The 20,698-nt window shown below is 44.7% G+C and overlaps 1 protein-coding gene across 4 annotated transcripts in view; it reads left to right on the plus strand.

Annotated features, from left to right (window-relative positions):
* The first annotated feature begins 1,409 nt into the window (after positions 1 to 1,409).
* Positions 1,410 to 20,698, plus strand: part of ABCC3 (ATP binding cassette subfamily C member 3) — a 78,935-nt gene continuing 59,646 nt past the window's right edge. Inside the window, exon 1 of one of the 4 annotated variants that reach the window (XM_032785149.2) lies at positions 1,410 to 1,564. In XM_032785149.2, the coding sequence (XP_032641040.1) occupies positions 1,535 to 1,564 (30 nt within the window). In that variant the 5' untranslated portion in view covers positions 1,410 to 1,534. Of the gene's footprint in view, positions 1,565 to 4,752; positions 4,813 to 5,128; positions 5,178 to 20,698 lie in introns of those variants that run through there. The other 3 variants (XM_075071824.1, XM_032785151.2, XM_032785150.2) reach the window with 3 other exon arrangements.

Raw genomic sequence — 20,698 nt, forward strand, 5'->3', positions numbered from 1 at the left:
TATTTCCGTTTCCAAAAGGTACCTATTGAGTTTCCAGGTTCCAGCGGTGGGGGAGCGCAAGCCCACCTGCATCTAAAGGCCGCTCCCCCAGCCTCAAGGAAGGAGCCACTGGATGCAGGACTCAAGTCTGTTTCCAAAAAGGTCAGATGAGAGCAGAGCTGGCCATGAGGGGTATTGATAAGAGGAGCTGGGGAAGTGCTTTAGTTAGGGCTTTGGCCTTCTGAAGGTGGTTACTTGCCCTGAAAATAGTTAAGCACCAACAGTAGAGCCTAGATTTTAGAAGCCGGACCAGTCCTTACTCATAAGTCTTGCTTATGCTAGGAAAATGATCCCTCGCTGATAAATGGATGTCAGCAACAGATGCAGCTGAACACTTTACCCGAAAGGGCAGATAAGAACAAACTGTGTTTGGCACCATTTCAGCCACCATGGTTAAACCCAAGTAACAGATTCAACCACTCCCGTTGCTGATACCTGTTGTCAGCAATAGGTATTTTTCCTTGTAGGGAAGGCTATAGTAGTACAGACTGGAGTGCATGTCCTTTCTATGAACATGTAGAAGCATCAGGCCCACCGCTACCCTAAGCTCTAAGTGCCATAGATCCTCACATGCCTTAAGAATTTGCCTTCTAGAGAAGGGAGGAAGGCCAGTAATGTCAGGGGTTATCCTCCTGCTCTTCAGATCTGGCAGGGCAAGAGCCACTCTGCTTTAATGTTTCCTCCCAGCATGAGCACCCCTGACAATAGCACCCCCTCCAGGTGTGCAGTGCAGTGTCAGCAATGGCCATGAGCCCAGTGCTGCTGTGGGGAGACTTGAACCCCTAACCTTTTGCAAAAGGGGAGAGAGTGGCCCAAGGAGCCACTATTGCAACAGGAAAAGGTGGGGAAAATACACCTCCACTTGCTATTGTGCACACCAAAGGCATGGAATCAAGGGAAAGGCCAGGCAGCCCTGGTTTCTCCAGGCAGGGAGGCAAAGCCCCTGTCTTGCTGCTGGCCTGGGAACCCTGAGAGAGTCCCCAGCAGGGCTGGTGAGGAAGTGAGCTGGATTTCCTGCCGGATGGGATTAGGTTGTAACAGCCCTCACACGGCACAGCATCCCGCGACTCCAGGGGCTTGTTCCACCCCAGGTTAATACACTGCGCCCCACACAGGATGTTACTTGAAAGCAGCTCTAAAAACCCCACCAGGAGAGGGGCTTCCATTTGGAGCGGGGGGATGGGACCGGTGTGAGGGCCACGGCCACCCCCCCATGCAGCCCGGGGACCTTGCTGTCCTTCCAGCGGGGGGACAGAGGTAGTCCCCGGCTTTGGCACCTTCCCCGGGAAGGAGGGGCTGGTCCTAGCCGGCTGGGGCCCCCGAGGCGAACTGCCCGGCTTCCCGCGCCCCGCCTGCCGTGCGAGCCCAGCGTGGCGGAAGAGGGCCGGGCTTCCTTTCACTCGGCGCCTCTCTGGGTGGTGCTGCGCCGCCCGGTCTGTCCTGCGGCCCGGCTCGGCTCGGCGCGGCCCGGCTCGGCTCGGCTCAGCCCCGCACCATGGAGGCTTTCTGCGGCTCCCGCTTTTGGGTAAGCGGCGGCGCCCCGCGGGCTGGGGTCGGGGCATCTGCCGGCGGGAGCAGCGCCCGGGTCCCCCCCGTCAGCAAGAGGAAGGGGCACTGGCTTCCCGGCGAGCTGCCCCGGGGACAGACAGAGCCTCCCGCCGGCTCTTCGGCCCCCTCCCAGGACGGACTGACGGGGGGGCTCGAGCGGGATGAACCCCCCGATAGGGCGCTGTGGGGGGAGCCCCACCGCTTGGGGGTCTGGGAGCGGGGAACGGGGGAGCGCCCCTGAAAACGGCCCCCGGGAGCAAGGAGCCCTCCGGCCCCGGGAGATGGGCTGGAGGCCCCCTCGGGCTTTGTCCCAGCGATGGAGGGGATTTACCCTGTGCCTTGGGCTTAAAACAGGGGGTTTCAAACTTTTTCTTTTTTTTTTTCATTTGCAGACCCCTAAAGCATTTCGAATGGGGGCACAGACCCCGTTGGAAATGTTACATACAGTCTGTGACCCCCCGGGGGTCCCTGCACCACAAGTTGAAAACTACTGGTAGAAAAAAACCCAGAAAGCCTGGGACTCTGGAGGAGAGGAGGCTCCCAGGCTGGGGGGCTGGTGTGTCTGCTCACTGCTATAGGCTGATAGGGGTATAAGGAGGGATTTAAACCCCGGTGGGCACCATACAGCTTTTCCAGCCAGCCTCGCTGAGCAGTCCCATTGAGGCTGGGGAGATTTGGCCCACCTGAATGGCTGAGAGAGCAGGCAGCATGTCATTGGTAACCCCAGAGCATCAACCCCCAGTGAACCCACTGGGGCTGATCAGGTTGTGTGGTTGTTGCCCTGTTATGGGGTGCTCTTGAGGCTGGATGGTGTTAGACCTGGGCTGGGCTTTTCAGAGGTGCTGAGTGCCTGCAGCTCTCACTGACTTCAGCTGTAGTTGTTAGTCCTCTGAAAATCAGGCTCTAGACCCCCTCCCCAGGCCCTTTGGCCTTGGACAAACCGCTTAGCCTCTCTGTGCCTTAGTTTTCCTGCCTTAAAATATTGGAGTAATCAGGGCCGGCGCTTCCATTTAGGCGGCCTAGGCAATCGCCTAGAGCGCCAGGATTATTGGGGGGCGGCAGACAGCTCCGGTGGACCTGCCGCAGTCGTGCCTGCAGAGGGTCCCCTGGTCCCGTGGCTCCAGTGGAGCCGCTGCAGGCATTCCTGCGGATGGTCCGCTGCTCCCGCGGCTCCGGTGGACCTCCCGCAGGCACAACTGCGGCAGGTCCACCGGAGCCACGGGACCAGCGCGCGGTGTGGCCAAATGGCTGTGCGCCTAGGGTGCTAAAAACACTAGCGCCGGTCCTGGGAGTAATAAGATACCGCAGAGCGGGTGTGGGAAGCTCAACTCACTCCTGTTTGCAAAATGCAGCCCAGCCTACTGACAGAGCACTGGGCCGGGACTCAGAAGGCTTGGGTCCTACTCCCAGCCCTGTCACCAATCTGCTGGGTGACCTGGGGCATGTCACTTCATTGGTTTGTGTCTCAGTTTCCCCATCTGTAAAATGATTATTAATGCATTTAAAGCTCGTTGAGGTCTGATGAGAAGGACTCTATGGAATCTGGGTATTGTTCTTTTTTGAGATCCTGAGAAGGAAAGTACTGTAGACGTGCCTTCACTTACAGCTGTCCTAAGGCTATTGATTTCTGCAGAGTTTAAGATTCCATTCTTTTTAAAAGTATTTCTAGCCCTTATGGTTGGGAAGATCACAGTCAAAATGCCACCTAATGTTGTGTTGTTTTCCTGAGTCTGCAGACAGTACCTCGGGTACTGCTATTCAGAGTCCAGCCAACATCATTCAAAGGGTCAAGAACCATATCAGTTTCATGATGTTGCTGTTAGTGAAAGTTCTGAGCAGCTACAGAGGCAGGCAAGGGGGAAGATGGTAGACTAGCAGAGACTTGCCCCAGGTGTAGCAGCTGAGTAGCACTGGGTGAGGAACATAGAAGCAAACTTTCCTTTCTTGCAGCAGCCAGGAGGCTGTGAAGTGGGGGAAAAAACAGAAATCACCTTCTCCTTCCCAGCAACTAGGGGGGAAACTACACATTTATCAAAGACCTAATAGCTAGAAGATAATACAAAAGATGGAGTCCCCAGGCATGGTCAAGAAGCAACACCCGGGTGGTGTTTGTGTGGCACAGTGCTCTGAGCTTCTCAGCAGGGCTTGCCCCTGGACTTTGCAGGTGTGTCATCCCACTCCCCAGTCTCATCTATCATTTCACCTCTAGCTTGCAAGGGTAGTCCTCTAGCTAGCCGGTGTCTGGGGACCGTTGCAAACTCTGACCATATGAAACCTGCTAGTGTATTAATTGTGGGGATGTGTTGTCATTACCGTAAGGTGTTTTGAAGTTTAAAAGCACTGTATAAATGCTAAGTGTTGTTAACAAAATGTACTCTTCAGCATTTCCCCAAACTGGAGTAACAGCTGTTAATAATCCGCAGAGCTCTAGATCTCAGCAAACCCAAACATCACATGGAGCTCAATGAATTCACTGCAACTCAAATCTGTGTGACAAATTTGGAGATGCTTTGTAATAATTTATGAATAATCAGTGAGGACCTGGTTATGAGGTTGTTTACTGTATGAATTATGTTGGTTTAGTTTAATAGAAGGCTGTTGAGGGAAAAACAAGCAGGAAGGACAAAGAATGGAGCAAGATTAGAGGGGGTCGAATAAATGATTTTTCGGTTTGGTGGCAGTTCCAAAAATATTTGAAAAAGTCCATTTCGGGATGGGGACTTGAACCTGGGTGTCCCATGTCCCAGGTGAGTGCCTGAACAACTGAGCTAACGGTTAAAAGGAGAGAGACCGTAGCGACATTACGAACAGTGCCTCTGCCTTCTGGTTGGTTTGTGAAAGGCCAAAAATATTTGTATCAAATACGGGAAAAGTTTTGGGTTGACTGAAACTGCATTTTTCACCCAATAAACTATTCATCTGAAAAATTTCACTCAGCTCTGCTCAAGCTAAGCTACTTTCCAAAAAAACCTGAGGGCTGTTACAGGACAATGGCAGAGCCCTGTGTTCTGAGGTCTCTGGTTTCACCTCCTGCTGAGCCTACAAGAGTGGTTTTAACAGAAGGGCCAAAGTCCAGGAATGCAGAAGAACAAACTAATCCTGGGACTTTAAAATGAGACACATTCTTAAGCGAGGAGGGAGTTGTTCAGAGGGGTTAGGCTGAGACACAGGCACCTGCGGGGGCTCTCCGAAGAAGTTCGACATGGAGATTACCATCAGGTAATGGTAAGAGGGACATGCACATAGACCGTTTAAAAATTTTTTTTCCTCTAAAAGCTTTGTTCCTGCTGTAAAATAGACAATACTTTGGTTTAAAGAAGGCTGTCTGGTCAGTATATTCACTGTTGGTCACAGACTCCAGAAGGGAAAAGCCGCAGGTGTCAGAACCTGTTGGACCTGCTGGGTAAGCTCAGTTGATGCACAGGATACTGCAGCTCAGTGTAAGAGTGGGAGAATTCCAGTTTGGGAGAGGTAAAGGCACAAGGCCTAAAACCTGCGGAGTACACTCTGAGAAACCACAATGTGGAGAGAGGTATGGCTAGCCCTGGAACTTTGACAGCATGTCCATAGCTGTTTGAATGGGGATGGATGTAAGTACATGCTAAATGCTTTGCTGAACTGTGGCCCTAGTCTATTGTAGAACAATAAAGTATTTATTTTATTAATGTGCATACAATAGCAAGGATAAGATTTTTCAAAAATGCCTAAGGGCTTGTCTACATGCAGCAGCAATGCTCACTCCAGGGTGTGATTTTCTGAAGTGTATTAACATGTTGCGCACTATCCGGTCCGTGTAGACCCTACTGATGCACATTAAAAGTTCCCTAGTGCACTTTAAGGTAGAAATTACATTCCACTAATGTGCATTTCTGGTCCATGTGGACATGCCCTCAGTCCTAATTTTAAAAGTGACTTGGGCATCTAGGGGCCTAATGTTAGATTTGTACAGGTATTTAGGAGCCTAAAGATGCAGAGAGGTACCTTGACCCAAATTTTTAAAGCTATTCAGGTTTTGCTGTGCTCAGCATTGCTATACTTATGTTCCATTTAAAAAAGGGATTTAGGCACTTATGAGCGACAATTCCATTTTGACTCCTAAATGTCTAAATCCCTTTTGATTTAGACTCCTAAATCAGTTAGGCATTGCAATTCTGAGTGCAGCAATGACTAAATACATTGAAAAACCTGGGGCCTACTGGAATTCCCAAAAGTACTTAAGCACCTAACCTCCCCAAAATGAGTGGAACTCTTAGGGGCTTTTGAAAATCCCAGTAGGTGCCTATCTGTGCTCTTAGGCACATAAATATCTTTAAAATCTGGCCCTAAGTGACTTTGAAAATGAGATTTCTATGCTTTTGTCTATGTTCAGTTCACTGTCAAATACATCATCTGTAGATATGGGGAATTATGTCTTGCTAGTAGCAGAGAATACCTGTTCAATCAAGATTTCCACTGTCTCTTACTACTAGTGTAATCCCTTATAAACAAATACAAGTGAAAACAATCTAATATGTCTTCGCAAATATTCACCGCACTGATCAAAATGTTGATTACATATAAAATAAATATTCTCTTGTTTTAACAATTCCCGGGAGGACATTGGTCCACAACACTAAACTGTGCAGTACACTATTTGTTAACAGAATAGTGCAGCCCCCTCCACCGCCCGCAGTATTTATGTGTAAAATGTACCAGCAGTGGTGCAGGCTCTAGATGTGGTATTAATACTTTATGCACTACTGTGACACATAAGTGTATTCACAAGTACAGGAGCTGGGGGAGAAGTTTTATAAACACATGGAGTTTTGCTTTTGAGAGGAGTTAACCATTTCAAAAGTAACTATTAGAGAATCCACCATATCCCTAGGTGAGCAGCTCCATTACCTGTAATCCTTAAATTACAATCTGGATGTCTTCTGAAAGATGCAGTGTGTAGCTCAACAAACTGTCTGGTTTGATGCATGAATTATTGGGTGGAATTCTCTGATCTGTGTTATGCAGGAGATCAGATTTGAGGATTGCGCTGGTCCTTTCTGGCCTTAAAATCTATGATTTTTTTTCTAATTCGTCAGGATTATTTTCTTGGCTCTGTTACATTGTTTTGTCTGTCTGTCAGATTTCTATTTTGTTTGGTTGGGACACATCTTCGAAGATTATGGCCCTGATCCTTAGCTGTGCTGCAGTTGCTTTATTCTGAACCCTAGCACACAGTGCCATAACATCAGTGTGATCAGCCATACAGAGATCATCCAGTGGTGCGGAGTTCCTTTGACATATCTCCTCTGGGCAGCAAGAGGGGTTATGGTTAGGGATCCCATAGCATAAGCTAGAGCAGTCTTCCAGTTGCTCTTATGTACACTGGGGGAGTGGACTGGTGCCAGCCAGATCCAGATTGGGGAGTATGCATATGTGATTCAAAGCCATCATTGCTCTCTTCCTTGAGTTGTGTGCTCATTTAGATCTAGCATGTCCAGGTTAGCAGAAATCATGCGGTAACAATGTTGGGTAAGATTTTCAAAAGCATCTAAGGTCTTTAGAAGTCAAGTTCCATTCACTAAGAGTAGAGTTCTCAAAAGCACCTAAATGACGTAGGTGCCCAATTCTCATAGAAAGCCTGTGGGATTTAGGAGCCTAAATCCCCAGAGTGCTTTTGAAAATTTCACTCTAGATTCCTGAGGTGCTTCTGAAAATCTCCCTCCGTGTTTTTACACTTCTGTTATAACCGTTTCCTTATCTGTCTTCCTGAATTTCAGTGAAAACAATCATGGGTTGTTTATTTTTTAAATAAAATTCAATAAAAGCAATTAGAAGTTTAAAAGTGATCCTCTGTTTCTCCCCAGCCCAAATGGTAGAATGTTCTAAGTATTCATTTTAAAACACATCCCAAATGTAACAACATAAACGTGTTTGAGTACAGCTGTTCATTTCTGCCTTTTGGCTGGAGTGTGGATAGTTTGGATAAGAATGCTCTTTAATTTATCACAGAGCTTACTAGAGTTTTCTTCTTTGTTTATGGTGGTGGATAAACCAATACCACAGCACTGTATATTCCTAAAGGATGTAATAGAATCAATATTTTTTTAATTCTGTGTCCCTTTAAAACCTCAGCCCCTCCCTTCCTGCCCTCAGCTTGCGAGAAACCCCACATATCCTGCATGCTTCCTGTGAAACTCTTTGCAGGGACCTATATTATAAGATCGTGGTCAAGGGATCCTTTTTCTTGGATTTTAAAACCAGAAGGATCCATTATGATCAACTAATCTGACCTCCTGCGTAACATAGACTAAAAGTAGCAAAGAATCCTGTGGCACCTTATAGACTAACAGACGTTTTGGAGCATGAGCTTTCATGGGTGAAGAAGTGGGTATTCACCCACAACTGCTCATGCTCCAAAACGTCTGTTAGTCTATAAGGTGCCACAGGATTCTTTGCTACTTTTACAGATCCAGACTAACACGGCTACCCCGCTGATACTTGACAACATAGACTAAGAATTTCATCCAGTAATTCTTGCATCAAGGCCAATAATTTGTTGAGCTAGAGTACATCTTTTAGACTGGGGAAGGCAAACTTTTTGGCCTGAGGGCCACATCTGGGTGGGGAGATTGCATGAGGGCCATGAATATAGGGCTGGGGCAAGGGGTTGGGGTGTGGGAGGGAGTGCAGGGTGTGGGAGGGGTGCAGTGAGCAAGAAGGGGTTCAGGGTGAGGGGTTGGGTGCAGGAAGAGTGTGGGGTATGGCAGAGGGCTCAGGGAAGGGGCTTGGGGGCTCAGGGCAAGGGGTAGGGGTGCAGGAGGGGTTTGGGGTATGGGCTCTGGCCCAGCGCCACTTACCTTGAGTGATTCTGGGATGGCAGCGGCGCGCAATGGAGCTAAGGCAGGCTCCCTGCCTGCCCTGGCCCCGCATCATGCCACTCCCAGATGTGGCCAGCATGTCCAGCAGTGACTCCTGGGGGTGGGGGGTGGCAGGCAGCTCCGCCGCATGCTGCCCTCGCCTATGGGTACCACCCCCAAAGCTCACATTGGCCGCGGTTCCCCATTCCCGGCCAATGGCAGCTGCAGGGGGCGGTGCCTGCAGGCATAGGCACAGCATGGAGTCCTCTGCTCCCCCTCCCTCCAGGGGCCACAGGGACATGGTGTCGGCCACTTCTGGGAGCGGCGCGGGGCCAGGACAGGCAGGGAGCCTGTTTTAGCCCCGCTGCACCATGAGACTGGCAATCCCGCAGGCCACTGGCCATAGTTTGCCCTCCCCTGTTTTAGACAGACTTCCAATCTTGATTTAAGGACTTCTCGTGATGAAGAATCCACAATATCCCTTGATAAGCTGTTCCAGTGGTTAATTAGCCTCACTGTTAAGTCCTTGTGTTCATGTGATATTTTTTTTTTTTTTTTGGTACTGTACTTGAGCCTCTTATCTTCACATGGGCCTTGGATTGTTTCTGTAATACAAGTACATCATAATCAATCCCTAGCTCTGTTCAGTGTGTCTGCCAAGGCAAGGACGGTCTTTATATTTGTGTCGTTTGTATTGCACCAATGGCTTTGTCTATTGTAAGGAAATTATAGTAGTGTCGTGCTTTAATGGCTAGCAGTGTTTTCCAGGTCAGCGGCAGTTGCATACAACTAACTGAGAGCAGAACTTGGCCCAGTGCTCTTATGAGTGACACTTAAATCTTTCCGAAGAGTAAGGAACATGCGGAGGACAGTTCACTGGTGACTTTACATGACCTGCTGTGTCAAAGAATGCAAGTTAACAGTTCCTTTTTGTGCTTTGTCCAGAGACTTTGTGGTTTCTGTTCATGCTATTTCAAATGGATCGTATATCACAATTTTAGGAGGAGGAAGTGAAGGACAAAAATTGTGCTGTGCATACAAAATAATAATTTAAATACTTTGGTCTCAGATACAGCAGTATACGAACATGAGTAGCTATTAGTATTAACCTCATTTTATGAATGGAGAAACTGAGGCACAGAGAGATTGTGACTTACCCCAGGACACACAAGTCAATGGCAGAGTTAAGAAGAAAATCCAGAGCTGCTGGCTTTCAGTCACCTGCTCTGACCGCTAGCCATATAGCCCTCAAATCACTAACACAAACATATTGTGCATTTATGTATGAGGACAGTATTTCTAAAAACAGTAATTTAAATGAATCCAAAGCTCCAGTGTTTTAAGGATGTAAGATCTATTTTATCTGACAATTAGGAGCTAATGTTAATACCTGCTTCTTAGCAAAGCACCAGTGCTTAATTCTCAGAGTACCACACACTTCTCTGTGCCAAAGACTGCATCTTCGGGGAAGGGAGAGAAGGGGATGAGCATAGCATAGCAAACTACGTCTTTATAGCTCAGTTCTTATCTCAGCTATATGATACTGGCCACAAATTGCCTCCTATTTTATTGCATCATATATCATCTAACATGTCTGTACACAGTCAAACAGGAAATTAAGCAATATGTGACCCATGTACTCGAGAGACGTGGACCATAATGTTGATGCAATTGTTACTTCGCTGGATCTGTCATCCCCTCCAGTAAAGCATTAGAGAATATATTTATGCGGATAATCCTGCACTGGGTTAGAAGGATGGTGATGATGACCTGTTGATAATTACCTTATTGGAAGCAGCATGACCTAGTGGATGAAGACCTGAGTTTTATTCTTGGCTGTGCCACTGGCTTACTGGATGACCTTGGACAAGTCACTTCACCTCTCTGTTCCTCAATTTCCCCATCTATAAAATTGAAATAATGATACAGACCTCCCTTGTAAAGCACTTTGAGATCTACTGATAACAAGCACTATATAAGAACTAGGTGGTGATGTGTGTATTCACAGAAGACCTTTTGGTGCTCAAAAAGAACAGGAGCAAAGTCCTGTCTCTTTCTGTGGGAGAGGGCGAATGCCAACAGTTCTTCTGAGCTAGCAATTATTTGCTCTTTCATTGGAACATGACACAAACTGTACAAGGAATGAGAAAAAGTAGGAGATGACTCCTGGCTCTGCTTCGAGGACACACTGATGTTTCAGCTAGTGCAGAACATGTGAGCCCTGTTGTGTGTAGTGGTGCAATCTGGGACGGGCATGTTACACTAAGTCTTCAGCCTATAACTGTAGATTTTTATTTGAATCTGTTAAGCCCTCTATGTTCCTGATCTTGGCCGTTGTAGAGAGCAATTCCTATGGCAGTCTCTCTACTTTAGCTCTGCATAAGCCAGGTATTTTTGGAGGTAAGTCTTCAACTCTGTAACTCATGGTCCCCAGTTAGTCAGGTTGTGGACCTGAGTACGCAGTAGTCATCAGTGGGCTTTTTGGCTCATGATCTGCTTGGGGCAGATGCTCATTCTGACATTACTAGTTATGTAACCAGCGTTTTGTGAGTGTGGCTAATGAGATGGAACCTGGTGGATGAAGCTGCTTTTAAGTGCTTGTGATGATTTCTTTCAGAGAGACCCCAGAGGGGTACGGTGGTCACTCCCTGTGCCTACCCTTCCTAAAGGCTCTTGGACGTATCTCCCTGTGGGTTGGTTTGACTGAGTTGAAGCTTCGGAGCACAGCAGGGCCTTCCATTTATTCAAGCATTGGCTTGAGGGTCAGTGGAGCGATGGAATCCTTGCTGATGGGTGGGTCGGGATGGGTGGCATAACGAGTGTGGGGAGAACTGTCCGAGGATGCTGCCCATCACAGACAGCACGCTCTTTCTTATAATTCGTTTTTAGCTGAGGAAAGATGGCCCAGTGGTTAGAATACCAACCTGGGCTGTGGGAGGCTGGGCTCAGTTCTCTGTATGAGCTTGGATAAGTCACTTTGTCTTTCTGTGCCTCTGATGCCCATTTAATGACAGGGATGTTGTGACGCACTGAGATACTGTGGCAATGGGGGCGGGGGGGCATGTAAGTACCTAAAATAGATAGAATGTAATTGCACCAGGAGACTTGAGGAGTAGCTGTCTGTTTTTATAAATAAACTGATAGGCAAATGATATGTTTCAAATGAGAGAACAACGAATTAGTCGTTTTGGAGATCAGATCAGGGCTTATTCCTCTCTCTCGATACCCTCATTTAACGCACGGTTCTGTGCTCCCCAAATTAATCTGTGCCTTAATATTTGACAAATGCCTCATTTTTTCCCATCCCACTTGGAGCTATCTTATTTTATCCAGGGACTCTCAGGTGATGCAATTGCAAGAAAGACTTAACTAGCAGCAATGCTGAATTCATATGAAAATGAGCAAGATGTCTGTGCTTGTCTTTAGTGTAGCTCCAGGCACAAGAATGGAAGCTTTCCATGATCTGCAGGCTGTTGTGATGTCCCTTCTTTCTGAGTCAGGCGCTCTGTGTAACTGGGCAAAGTTGGTTCATGTGACTTTCTTTCATTCTGTCATTCCAGAAACAAATCTAATGGGTCATTTGGCACAAAGTGTCCCCCTCAAATGTGAGCAATTTCCCTGCTTAGCCACTTATGTGTTGCACTTAACCTTATTTTCAATTCAAAGCAATGCAGGGGGCTTGTGAGGGGAAGGAAGTGGGCTATTTCAAGGACAGGGCGAGTCTTTCTACTGGCAGAGTCAGTGCCAATATAGTTCAATACATCTATAGTCAGTTTATTTTAAACAAAAAAAAATACAATGTAAAAGTCCCTGGTGGAAAAGTTTTTTATTTAAAGCCCAAATAAATTTGTGAAGTTTCAAGTTATCCCATTGCACTGTTATTGTAACATTAGTTCCAACAGAGGGAGTCTAGTGGCTAAAGCAGGAAAACTTTTATGGACAGACTTCTGCAGTGACGTTGGCTAGACTGCTTGGTCTCTGCACTTCAGTTACCCCATGTATCAATAGGACATCACAGAGGTGTTTAATGTTTATAAAGCATCTTAAGATCCTTGTATCCCCATGTGTCAACAAAGATGACAAAAAGCACTTTGGTTCATCTAAAAGTGGATGCTATTAGTAAAGAACCACCATAAACTATATTATTGTGGCTTATTTTATGCAGGAGGTCAAACTACATGATCATAATAGTTTCTTCAGGTCTTGGAATCTATTATATTTTGCTTCCTTAGAAGGATAGTTGTGTTACCAATATCCTGAACGCAACTAATGCCAGTTAAGCACTCCGATAATATGATGATGAGCATAGTATAAATGCACCATTAGATCTAGAATAACTTGCACCTATCAGCATCCTCCTATGTGCAGTCAACAGAGTGGACGAATGTGTATTTTCACATCTGTAGAAGGAGATTCAGAAGTAAAATGTAGCACAGAGAAATGTTCCAGTATATGAGACATTGTGACACTCCCTGGTTGACTGTGGCAGTTAATGGACCCCAAGAAGATGACACTTGATTATAATGTAGGTTTGTTTGTTTTTAAATCATGACAAGGATAATCTTGCTCTGGTATTGCTGTTTGTGTTTTGTAAGGAAAAATACCACCTCTGGGTCTGGTTAAACTGAGAAATGTATAGGCATCAATTTGGCACCATCTTTGAAAATGTCACAGTTCTCAGGCGCAAGCGAACAGGGCCCATTTTAGTCTAACTTTTACCACCCATCACTTACTGCTGTATGGCCTCAGGTCATCTTGAGTGCCAGGCTGTGAAAAAAGGAAAGAGCAAAGGTAGAAGCAGGACCAGAGGAGAGTTTCTAGGATGCTGTTCAGTGTTCAAGTATGAGAAGAGAGAGCCAAGACAGTGCAGCATTCAGGCTTTGTTCCTTTCTGCACATACACTGTTCTCTCCCATCACGCACATCCTGAAAGGAGAATTCCTAAATACTGTATCACCTCCTACCAGGAAGCCATCTATCATAATAGATATGATGCTACTTGGGGCAGGGAGATGTCAGGTAGCTTATGCCCTTGAAGGCTCTTACAGTGCATTTGGGGACAGTTTACCTAATTGCCCCGCTCCCCAAAAAATCTTCTTGGGGAATTGTTAATAGTACAAGAAGCCCCACCAGATGCCTAAAGAGGGAAAACGGAGGTTCTGGAACCAGGGGTCTATGTGAGGGAGGGTCTAAGTGGAGAGAGTAACGGTCCCAGGCCTATCTGACTTTTCTCTGAGGTTTAAAGCCAGTCAGGGAAGTTGACTTTCACAGTGAAATTCAAAGCCTAGATTAGTTTCTTCAGGTTTTGACATGAAGTTTTATCCAGCTCTGACTGTGAACTTTTCAGCTTAAGCAAGCCTGGGAATGTTTGTAAAAACCCAAGCGTCCGAAAGGTATGAGTTTCATAAATTTTCTTTCCTGTGGAAACAATATCTGAGATTAAATGATGAGTCACTTGAGAAGTGCGTGTACAGAGCAATTGATTACTTCCTCATTACATCACCACAGAGAAGAATATAAAACAGGTTCTCAGACTGGGGATCGGGACCCCTGAAGTGGTTGCGAGGTTATTACATGGGGGGTTGCAAGCTGTCAGCCTCCACCCCAAACCCTGCTTTGCCTCCAGCATTTATAATGGTGTTAAATATATAAAAAGTGTTTTTAATTTATAAGTGGGGGTCGCACTCAAAGGCTTTCTACGTGAAAGAGGTCACCAGGACAAAAGTTTGAGACTTCTCTCTTTTTCCCATTTGCTAATTGTGTGATGTATTAAAATTCAGTCAAAAGACCTCAGTGTCTAAAAACGTAAATAAATTCCCCTGGGCAGTCTGTGAAAGATGGATCTTTAATTTCTCAATACAATAAAGGTGAGTTTTACTCATGGCTATAAATCTGTCCCCTCCTAGCCTGATGATATAACTGTGCATGGTGGTTCTATGTCCAATTACGGTTTACTTGGCTGAGCTAAAGGAAACAGCAGCAGTCACAGCTGCCAGACATCTTTATAATTATCTTTTTCTTTTTTATGAATGTCATGGGCTTGATCCTGCAGTGAGGGCCATATGGCAGACACCCGACCCCTCACTGATCTCATTGCAGGATCAGAGCTGAGGTCAACTTAACAAAATTCATGCCATTCTCAGCCATTTCAAACGCTAGTGAATACACCCTATAGCATTTTTATTAGAATTGGTTGGGAAAAGGGAAAAACTATTTAATGATTTTTTCAAATGTTGAAGTCATTTTTGTTTCAAAAAATAATGTGTATTTTTTTCATTTTTTTCCAAAATTTTTGCAAAATCTTTTTTCAAAAATAAAAAATGTAAACTTTCGGAATTAAAAATGTCTATTTGTTTCCCCTGCATCCTCGCCAGCCCCATGCAATTGAATGAATGGTTGATCGGGCTCTTTTTTATTCTTTGCCATTTTGTAAATTTTCCAAACTTCCTAAACTGCTGAAAAGTTAGAGTGGGGAAAGGAAAAGTGGGAGAATGAGGGAGAGAAAGAAAATGAGTGAAATGGGGAAAAAACCCTCCAAATCCTGGATATCGCCTATTCAATACAGAAGGGGAAAGAAGACGACGAAAAAACAAACACAAACAAATGTAAAATGTTGACATTTTGGGTATTGATTGATGTTGAAAATAATGAAATTTTTTCATAAAAAAGTTTAGTTTTGCAAAAAGACCATTTTTTTTAAAAAAAGGTTCAAATAAAAATTGCAGCCAGCTTCATTTTTAATATATAACATTTCCTTTTTATGCATTTCCTGATTTTTGTCTCAGTAAACAAACTGGTCAAAATTGTGTATTGATTAGTGACCTACAGTATTTAACTTTGCACAAAGTATCTCCTCTTCAGTGAAATACAGAAAGCATCATATAGTTCAAATATTTCCAGACTCTAGTTTTTTTTAAAGCATTTAGGCTCCTGCCACACAATTGAACTGTTGCTCTCATGTAGAACCTCACCGGAGCCAGGGAACTCTGTATGTGCACCAGGGTCTGCTGTGTAGCTCCAACTGCAGGATCAGACCCTGAGCTTGTACTTTGATATCCTAACACCATCTCTTTCCGCTAATGTTGTTGACTAGTTTTTCTAGTAACACAGTTCTCAGTGCTCTGTAATCAAGTTATCTGCAGAGATATGCCTCCTCTTTCTGTAGACCTTTGAAAATACTGTTCTGCAACAAACCTCTACATCTTATTGTTTACAAAAAATCTTCTGTCTTATTTATTATATATAATTAGTGTTTTTAAAGCACTTTGAACTTGAAAATTGCTATACCAGTATTAGGGAATATTGGATACATTTTCAGAAGTACCTAAATGATTTAGATACACACATATTTCAGTGAGACTACGTCACTTAGCTGCTTTTTAAAATTTTCTTAGATAATGTTGGCCGATGAGGACTTCCAGCTGAATGATGACTTCAACACTGGACTTCAAGCATCATGTGTGTGTAATGTCTGATACATCCTTTATTCTCACAGGGAGATGGACTCAATGGATCTCATATACTTCTGTGTGCTATTAATAAGATACTGTTCCAATATGGAGAAAGTATCTTATAAGAGATAAGGGAAAGGCAAGGGATTGTCAATACAGTTAGAACTGTTTGTAGTTACTCTGGCTTATAGACATCAATTGTAAATTAAACTTAGATTTTTTGTGGTGGTTGTATTTCTTGTACACTAAAAATTGGTTACTGTTTAACAAGCCTCCCATTCAAGCTGATGGGTTTATATTGCAAAGAATTATAACATGCATGGAGGCGGTTTGTTCAGTGGCAGGACAATGTGACAGTGTTCACAGACCAGTTCTCCTTTTCCTCTGGTTTCCATTACAGGATTATCTCTTTCTTTCATGGTCTGATCCCATCTTTCCTCCTCCCTATTTCGCCAGCCCTATTGGACAAGGCAGCCAATTCTACTTAGGAAAAAGAAATAGATGCAAAGACTTTTCAGGTGAGAGAGAGGATCATATCCCGACTTTTGAAATCATGTTTTGTAAGCTCCTTTTCACTACATTTCAATGATGCTTATCATGGTTTAGGGCCAGATTGCTCACCAGAAACATCCAGGACTCCACAATTACTTGCACAGATAACCCCATTGAGGCCCATGGGCCTATTTTTATGAGTATCGGCATTGCACTCTAGCCTTTAGAGCATATGATTTTTGCTGCGATACCAGTTGGAGTTAGCTAGTTCAAGCTGTTCTGTAGGCATCCCATGTGCCTGAACCTCAATGTATAAACTCATAGCCGAACTGTTTCATCTGCCTCTAACCTGCCACTAGATTTGATTGCTTCAGATGTTGCCACGAGACTTGACATTCATCTGAACATTGTCACTGCAACTAAGGAATATGAGCACTTGGTCACTTTAAGTGGCATGTGGCTTTTGGATACTACATCAGTGAACACCCGTATTAATGTGATATTGAAGACAGCCTCAACCAGATCCTGACTGAATCTCATCAGCACTGCAGTGAATCCGTTAGCCTGACTGTTCCCTCTTCTGCTGCAATCCAAGCAGCATTAAGAAACTTTCTTGCCAATAGTCCCCTTTGATCTTGTGCTTGAGTGTGAGTCTGTCTCCCTTCTGGATACCCAGGTGTGCCATTGCGCAGTGGAGTAGGCAAGGGGGTATAAAGAGGAGCAGAAACTGCCACCTTTGTAATTTTAGCTCTCCGGTCCTGTTTCTAACCAAGTTACTCTTGTTCTGACTGTCAAGATTGCCCCCCTCTTAGCTGAAGGATGATGGGAGTTTTTTCAGTTTGCAACAACCCTCCTTCAAATGCTCTATTCCTCAAAGCAGAGCAACCTGCTCAGTTGTACCCCCAAGAATAGTATCAGAGGACAGGCTCCTGGTTAGGACAGTTGACCGAGGTCTTTCTCTTCGTTCTACCTTGTGTAACTTCAACACTTTCTGTGAGGTAATGTGGACTTGACTCTTTTCTGGAAAGAATCCCAAATCCTTTTGTTTTTGCTCTTGATTTTTATTCATAAGATCTTAATCTTACATCACTTTGTTTGCTCCATACTGCCCTCTCTCCAAGGCAATACTATCCTGTGATTCAAAACCACAATATTGCTGCTGCTGTTAGAATAATTACTCTGAGTATGTGTGCATGTGTCCTTAGGCTTTGCCTTTTTTGCATCCAAGGGCAGAGTTTGGCCCAATGCACATGTGCAGTATTGCCAGCTCTCACGGTTTTATCGCACGCTTCATGATACTTTGTGCTTTTCTTAAACTCTCATCCCTGGCATTGTGATTACAGCAGAATCTCAGCTTTCATTTAAAAAAAAAATTAAAGTGCCTACTCTCACGATTGCAGTGTAAAGCTTGAAAGTGCAACCCTAGTGTAACCTAATGGTCCAGCGCCAGAAGGCAAAGAGAAAGAACACAAATGTTATGTTTTTTTTAAAACATGATGTTTAAGCCAATCTCATGATTGTTTAGGGGGTCTGACCCATGATTGTTGAATGCATAGAGTTGGCAATACTCTGTGTGGGACTCTTGATGACAGAATTTGGTTCAGTGTTATGTCCTCTCTCTGCAAACTCTATTAGGGTCAGTTTGATGCTGTAAAATAAACTGTTAAGGAAATCCTTATATTTTTACCTCTAGAAATGAAAACTCTGTGTTTTTAATGTTTGTCCTTCACTAGCACAGAGAACAAACTCTGCATTGCATTTTGTAAACTAAGATCTGGTGCATACACACATGAAAAATTAACAGTCTGGGAGTCTTGTGGTAATATAAACTCTTGTTTCTTTTTGACTCCACCTTTGGTAAGCAAAGTTGCTATGATACAGTTGCAAACAGTAGATAATGTCATTACCCTTGCCCTGGTAAAACTTTCATTTGTAGAATTAGGTGCAGGAAGTGAGTTGAACAACAATCACCTTGAGATCAATGAAGCATGTTGTGGCTTCTGTATATGAGAGTGAAATAACTTTTTTTTTTCTAGGAATGCAAATGATTTTGTTCCCAAAGCTGAAAGGGCTTCTGGAACTCAGCGGCTCACTAGAGACCTTGAGCAGAATTACCATCATCATTTGTATTGTGGTAATGGCCACGGGCTCCCACTGAAATTGGGTACCATTGCGCTAGGTGCTGTATAAACAAATAGTAAGAGAGAGAGACCCTGGCCTGAAGAGCTCACTTTCTAAATAGACAGAAGGTGGGGGAAAGGAACGAAGAGCAAGCATTATTGTCCCCGCTTTACAGGCGAGGAAATGTGAATTAGAAAGTGTGTGAGAGGAAGTCTGTGGTAGAGCCTGAAATTGAACCTGGATCTCCTGAGTCCCAATCTAGTGCCTTGACTGCAAGGCCACATTTCCTGTTTTAGAGGCTGTGAGATGATATCGGAGGGAAATACTGCAAAAAAAGAAAATTGCCAGAATTTGCAATAAATGTTCTTTTCAGAATATAATTCACCCAGCAACAGAGCTAAGCAAATGGTCTCATCATTTAAAGTACCATGGATGAATTCTACCAGATCTATCAGGGGATATGAATATCACCTATTGAGTCATAGATCCATCACCTGTCTTTATCAGCTTTCCTCTCTTCTGCCCTTCTTCTAACCTTTTCTCTTTCTCTGCTGCTTTCCTCTTGGGTCAACCTCTTGCCACTCCGACTTTAACCTTCTATAACGCACCAAATAGTGATAACCAACACTAGTCAATAGTGTGGTACATATTAACCATGTCCGTTGTGTGAATGCTGGTTATCTTCTGCTTGTGTCCATGGCCTTCACCTTTCCAATGGTTTGAGTGAATTTGTATGTATATTTCCTTTTGGCTCTCGTGACGCCACCTGTACTCCAGTACTTTATCTCAAGATTTTTTTTTAAAGTGAGAAAATAACATTAATGAATGAATTCAGTTAAAATAATTGCCCAAATGACAAGTAATATTATTAAACTACCCCTAGTTCTGAGCTATATGAAGCTTGCCTTGCAGGTATAAGGTGGAGTGTTATTACGGTAGCCTCTGTACCTCTCATACTGTGAAGCCAACATTTTAAAGCCAGAATGAGGGATTCTTTTTTAATATCCATTAGCTGGATCATAGCACAGAGGACAAGTAAGATTTAAAACAGAGGTCAAGACCATTTGCGGTCTTGAAAGTTACCACTGAACTGTGTGTATGGGTCAGATTTTTTTCCCTTTAATTTTTTTTAGCTGAGCTTTGTACTGACTGCTATGCTCATTCTTCTGCTCCCATTGTTTAATGTCCCTGTCGTAAAGCAGTGTGGAACCCTAGATGAGTAGCTCAGTGTAGATTAAAATGTATTGCAGTTTTCATTATGGGCATGTCCAATTTAAGAGTGACCTTTTCAAGGGAAATACCCCCTCATTCTCCTCCCCCTCCCCCACAAGGGGAAAGGATGGTGGGAGAGTACTTTGTACTGCAGTGAATTAATGCTGCTCACAGCTTCTACCTTTTGATGGCCTGCCTGAAATGTGGCTCCCATTTGAATCTGGGGCCTGGTGTACACTACGCATTTAAACCGATTTTAGCAGCGTTAAACCGATTTAACACTGTACCCGTCCACACTACGAGGTCCTTTATATCGATATAAAGGGCTCTTTAGATCGGTTTCTGTAATCCTCCTCAACGAGAGGAGTAGCGCTAAAATCGGTATTACCATATCGGATTAGGGTTAGTATGGCCGCAAATCGACTGTATTGGCCTCCGGGTGATATCCCACTGTGCACCATTGTGACCGCTCTGGACAGCAATCTGAACTCGGATGCAGTGGCCAGGTAAACAGGAAAAGCCCTGTGAACTTTTGAATTTCATTTCCTGTTTGCCCAGCGTGGAGCTCTGATCAGCACGGGTGGCGATGCGGGCCCAAATCCAAAAAGAGCTCCAGCATGGACCGTACGGGAGATACTGGATCTGATCGCTGTATGGGAAGACATCTGTTCTATCACAGCTCCGTTACAGAAGACGAAATGCCAAAGCGTTTGAAAAAATTCTCCAGGCTACACAGTGCTGTGTGACAAGTGTAACGGAAAGCCAAAGAATCAAATGGACGGTCATGGAGAGAGGGAGGGGGGACTGAGGACTCCAGCTCCTGGAGGGAGAGGAGAAGGGAGGGATAGCTCAGTGGTTTGAGCAATAGCCTGCTAAACCCAGGGTTGTGAATTCAATCCTTGAGGGGGCCATTTGGGGAACTGGGGTAAAAAATCTGTCGGGGGATTAGTCCTGCTTTGAGCAGGGGTTTGGACTAGATGACCTCCTGAGGTCCCTTCCAACC

This window comes from Chelonoidis abingdonii, chromosome 13 (assembly GCF_003597395.2).
Source record: "Chelonoidis abingdonii isolate Lonesome George chromosome 13, CheloAbing_2.0, whole genome shotgun sequence".
In the NCBI taxonomy this organism is placed as follows: Eukaryota; Metazoa; Chordata; order Testudines; family Testudinidae; genus Chelonoidis; species Chelonoidis abingdonii.